The sequence below is a fragment of the Bubalus kerabau genome, chromosome 9 (genome assembly GCF_029407905.1).
Source record: "Bubalus kerabau isolate K-KA32 ecotype Philippines breed swamp buffalo chromosome 9, PCC_UOA_SB_1v2, whole genome shotgun sequence".
NCBI lineage: Eukaryota > Metazoa > Chordata > Mammalia > Artiodactyla > Bovidae > Bubalus > Bubalus kerabau.
In genome coordinates this window covers 91,790,964-91,796,399 of record NC_073632.1, presented here as the reverse complement: position 1 = coordinate 91,796,399, position 5,436 = coordinate 91,790,964, and the positions used below count along the sequence as shown (strand labels likewise).

At 44.9% G+C, this 5,436-nt stretch overlaps 1 protein-coding gene across 1 annotated transcript in view; it reads right to left on the bottom strand.

The window, feature by feature from the left end:
- Positions 1-1,420: 1,420 nt before the first annotated feature.
- Positions 1,421-5,436, bottom strand: part of GRM1 (glutamate metabotropic receptor 1) — a 431,554-nt gene continuing 427,538 nt past the window's right edge. Inside the window, exon 8 of the mRNA XM_055535886.1 lies at positions 1,421-2,827. Coding sequence (XP_055391861.1) covers positions 1,909-2,827 — 919 coding nt within the window. The 3' untranslated portion in view covers positions 1,421-1,908. The remainder of the gene's footprint in view (positions 2,828-5,436) is intronic.

Below are 5,436 nucleotides of genomic sequence, written 5' to 3'. Positions count from 1 at the left end.
ATACAAGAATCAAAAGAGCAAGAAAAATCTCTTTTATTGGGGGGAAAGGGAGGAGTAAAAATGAAACAACTGGATTACACAGACATGGATATTACACACCACAAATAACAAAAAAAGAAAAGCTAGGGCAGTGAAAATATATGAATGAAAGAACATGGAAATAAAAATGAAAAGAAATCAAAAAGTGAGGAATAAATAAATTGAAAAATTATGACAAGACAGTGGTTAGTGTATGCTTTAAGCACATATAGCTCAAGTAGCAGTGGAAAATTTAAAAAAAAATCATAAAGGAAACAGAAATAATGTAAATACTATTTAAATCTTATGTTTTAATAATGATGTGTGCAATTATATAAAATCTACCTTTTTCCTGTTACCCACAGTTTTTGTGAACTTTTAGTATAACAAATCTTCAAACCACTTCATTAATAACATATTTCCACATCATAAAATATCTGAAAAATAAGTTCCCTCTTAAAAGAAGAAGGACCATCTGAGCAGCATATGAAAAACATTTGACCAGAGCACTCCAACCTTCAAAGAGCTCCTGTAGATATTGATGATAATGGTATATAAAACATTACTGGAACATAAAAATATCTATACTATATCAGAGAGACAGTCTTCTAGTTGCAGTTAGATTGATATTACATTGCACAGTTTTTGTTATCACGGGCATACAAGGACACAGGAACACATTCACTTGTTAGTTACAAGGACTTCGGTGACACTTGAAAAGAATTATTTGTCATTGAAACCAATAATAGCTGCTATGAGTACACCATTAAGTTCAAAGATAGATTTGTTTCTGTAGTACATAGGAGAAACAATGGCACCAAATACATACTGCATCTTAGAAAGTTCAACTGGTAAGTATTATTTGCTACAGTAAATGGAAGGTAACGATTTTGCCATGTGGTTTGTTCTCTTTAACGTAAGGGCAAAGGAGAGCCCCTTTGGCACACAGGTAAATCCGCAAACGTCTTCTGCTACTCTCAAAACAATCTCATCTGGCCTTTTTTTTTTTTTTTTTTTTTTTTTTTCACGAAATCACCAATAACCGAGCATCAGATGCGGGAAGCTGATTTTGCTGATTTTGTTCAAAGCCCCAAGCCTCTGCACGGTCCTGTTTCTCCTTCCGCCCTTCCTTAGCACTACTGATGAAGGGCTTTTGGTTGATGATTTTGCTCCTATTCCTGTTCTCCTAAATAGAGGAAAATCACAGAGCAGCAAGGTGTCCACGCACCTTTCTCCAAGTGTGACAGCAAGGCTGGCACTGGATGGACGCGCTGTCGATGAAGACGGACCCCTTTTGGGGCCATTTCCCCCCGAGGGTCCCGGATACCAGGGTTCTGTGGGCGCAGTAGGGAGAAGGGCTTGAGAAACGAGCTGCTGTCCATCACCGTTCTCTGGGCGGTTCCCCTCCTTCACCCACCTGCTCCACCTGGCTCCACCAAGCTCCTTGGGAACACTAGGATGACGAGCTAATGATTAACTGAGCGGTCCTCCCCGCTGTCCCCTTCCAAACGGGCCAAGTTGGTGGGCATGTACATCTATGTGCAATGGTCCAAAGAGATTATGTGGGTTGGTTTTATTTATTTATTTATTTTTTGCGATAAAAGTTACATACTACATGGGATTGTGCTTTGTCGGAATTCCCTTTCTTCCCAGAGAAGAGTTTTGAAGAATTCAAGACTCGGAATCCTCGCCTGGATCCCTTCTGGTTTGCGGATTCCAGCACCTCTGGCGCTGGCCTTGCTAAGGCGGCAGCAGCTGTCGCATCCTTGCTCCCTGACTCCACCTCCAGCCCTGGCTCCCCGCCCAGCTTCCCGCACGTCTCTCCGGGGGAGGTGCTCAGGCTCCCTTGACCGACCACCTCTGGCCTTTCCCCCCATGGACACCTCCTCCCTACAGGGTGGACGAGCTCTGCTTATAGTCCCTCAGGATGACCGAGGCGTAGGTCACATTGGGAGGGGTGCAGAGCACCGACTCGGACACGGGGGAGCTGGGCACCGAGCTGCCCGAGGCCACCGAGTCGCGGAAGGGGGACGGGGGCGTCAGGGCGGGCGAGGCCTCCGGGGTGGGCTTGCTGGGAGCCGGCAGGTCCCCCTCCTCCTCTTCCTCCTCCAGCTCGTCCTCCTCGGTGTTCCCTTCCCGCTCGGACAGGTACTCCTGCAGCAGCTTGAACCTCTCGCTGTCGTCCTCGTCGTCGTCTTCGCCGGGCGGCGAGGCGGGCTCCTCCGCGAAGGGGCTCAGCGGCAGCGGCAGCAACGGCAGGTGCTGCGGGGGCGCCGGGGGCGGGAACAGGGACCGGCCCCCGTTCCCCGCGGCCCCGGGCACGGCGAGCACCGAGCTGAAATCCGGGATCCCGGCGCTGAAATTGTTGACCACTCCCTGCAGCTGGTCCAGGAAGGATTTCTGCGGCAGCGGCGGCTGCTGGAGGGGCGGGGGCAAGCCCTTGGGGATGGCCGGCTCGGCCAGGAAGAGGGGGGTCTCCTCGGCCGTCAGGTGGGGCGGCAGAGGCGGGGTGCTGGCCGCGGTCGGCACGCGGCGGAGCGCCGCCCTGGAAGGACTGCTGGGAGGGCTAAAGCCCACCGGCTGGGCGTCCTCCTCCTCCACGTTGTAAAGGGTCTTGGTGCTGGTATCAGAAAAGGTCAGGCTCTTGCCGGAGCCTTGGTAACTTTTAGTGAGGGGTTTGATGACGGCTGTTTGGTTGCAGGCCGTCTCGTTGGCCTTCACGTGCACCGAGAGCCGGTGCCACATGTGCTGACCTTTGGGCACCTGTCTTCCACCTGGTTCAGACCACGACACAGACTTGCCATTAGAACTATGAATAGAACAGAGATGGGTTTATTTGCGGGCATCTCACGCATGCAGGATAACATACACAAAGAACATTTGCAAGCCTAGCTCAAAGCCATTTGACTGCCTCCCACTGTATATCTGCCTGTCGCACACACTCCCACCCTCTCCTTTTTACCCATCAGACTCCAAAAGCTGCAGCGATCGCAGGTTGCCTCTGAAGCTGTGGCCAGGGATTCCATCCACCCCAACACAAGGCAGGACATTTTGACCCTGAGAAAAATTGTAGCGGAGAAGAGCCAGCTTGTTGTAGAACCAGCTATTTTCATTTAAGTCTGATTTCACAGCTATTACACACACACACACACACACACACACACACACGCGCGCGCGCTCAAAGGCGATGAAAAATTTGTTGCTCAGTGCAAGCTTTTGAAAGATCCCAAGATTGACAAATTAAAAATAAGATCTTAGTCATAGATTTTATAGACAACAGAGCATAATGACCATAGCTATGGTCTCCCTTTCTTCTTGGTCCCTGGAACAAATTAAGACCCACATATAAAACTACTTTCATCGTCCTGTGAGGTTGTAAAACACGTCCTCTCAGATGCCCATTCTGATATGCAGATATTTCCTGTGGTACTAGATGCAGCATGGTCATGCACATGGCACCTGTACAGAAGGGAAAAAAAGGAAATGACAGAAAAACCCAGACCCATGCTCCACTTAAGAGTTTCCCAACTTTCAAGTTTCCTTTTATTTCAAAGCATTATTTCTGATGCATATGGTGGATCACAGTTCACTCATAGCAGGTAGCTTGGGATTTTCACACTGGCAACACTTAAGGAGGTGTGTTTGAAAGAGCTGGAACTGGCAAGCCCAGAAAAATATGAATATCCATATCCTGTTTTAGTGTACTTGCATAATTGATGCAAAAGGATAAGATTAAGATTCAGACAAAGCAGAAGTTACTGAGATCAAGACCTCTCCAGGGCCTTTTCTTCATTGATCATTGAGGAAAAAAAGGCTTAGGGCACCAGGGGTCCTACACCCTTCATGGGATCCTCATGCTATGCTATGCTAAGTCACTTCAGTCATGTCCGACTCTCCCATAGACGGCAGCCCACCAGGCTCCACCGTCCCTGGGATTCTCCAGGCAAGAATACTGGAGTGGGTTGCCATTTCCTTCTCCAATGCATGAAAGTGAAAAGTGAAAGAAGTCACTCAGTCATGTCCAACTCTTAGCGACCCCATGGACTGCAGCCCACTAGGCTCCTCCATCCATGGGATTTTCCAGGCAAGAGTACTGGAGTGGGGTGCCATTGCCTTCCCCGGGGATCCTCATAAAGCCAACCAAATAGAATACATCTCTGAAAAAGAAAAAAATGAGATGCACTGTGTGCATATATGCACATTCAATTCTGTCTGTTCTAATAACTCTGGTCTTACTTTTGGACTCTTAGTTTATTTTCTGTATAATTTTTAGCAGATGGTGGTACCTTACCATAAGGTACTGTTAATAACAACAGTGTTAATACTTAAATCAGGAATTTTTATTTTTTTTAAGATTTTGCTTTTTCTTTGTATCCATGAAAACAACAGAGGAAGTGGCACAATGATGACACATTTTTTGACATTAAAAGAAAGACGGAAAATGCATATATTTTCTTAGATGGAGATGCGAAATAGACTTTTTCATATCATAGTCTTTTGTTTGGAAAACAGGAAATGATCAATGGTTAACATAATGGTTTACTTAATCATTTTGAAAATACAAAAATGAATACTTTAAAAATTATGTGTGAGTGCCACATATATGATGACGGTAATGTTTTGACATTTCAAATTTTATAATCCTGAAAAGTCAAGTGAATCAAATAAGTACAGATTTGTGTAGAAAGTCTGATATCAATTCTAGAAAATTCTGCATATAAAAGTTCTAAAATAGATATAATTAGCTAAATTTTCTTATTGGGAAGAAGGTAGTTTCTCCATATAGCTGATAATCTATGCTATATTTTTAATTGTCAGATAAAAAAATCTCATCTCAAAAATATGATATAAAAATTAATATTTCATGCAAGTGTATGCTTAATGTATTCTCTAAGGATATCTAACTGCTTATGAATGTGAGATTACCGACTTATTAGGTTCTATACAATCTTGTTAGAATAGCTAACTCTCTCCCAAGGTGAGCAAACTAAAGAATAAGCTGGTGGTGTTCCTGCCAAGAACAGCCGACCAATCAGCCAAAGCCAAGACCAGAATCCACAGTTCCTCCTCTGAATTTGAAATTCTGGGCAAGCTCACCTCCCACTTTCCTCTTTCCCAATTTCCTCCATCTCCCACTCTACTTACACTGTTTCTCTCTTTATGCATTTAATATGCCTCTTCCAGAAAGTATAAAATTGCCTAGTCCCCTCTTGCTTTTTGCTTAAATATGCTTTAATACACTTTCCAATGGCAATGATTTTCAGCCCTTTCAATGGCAATGGAAACATTTTTTCCTTCTCCAAATGCTTGCCTCTCCATGCTCATTAAGAAAATCACTAAGCTAAAAGGCTGCTCATGTCTTCATTTATTTGTATATGTGTATGTGTATGTGTGTGTGTTTTAAAAACCAATTCCCTC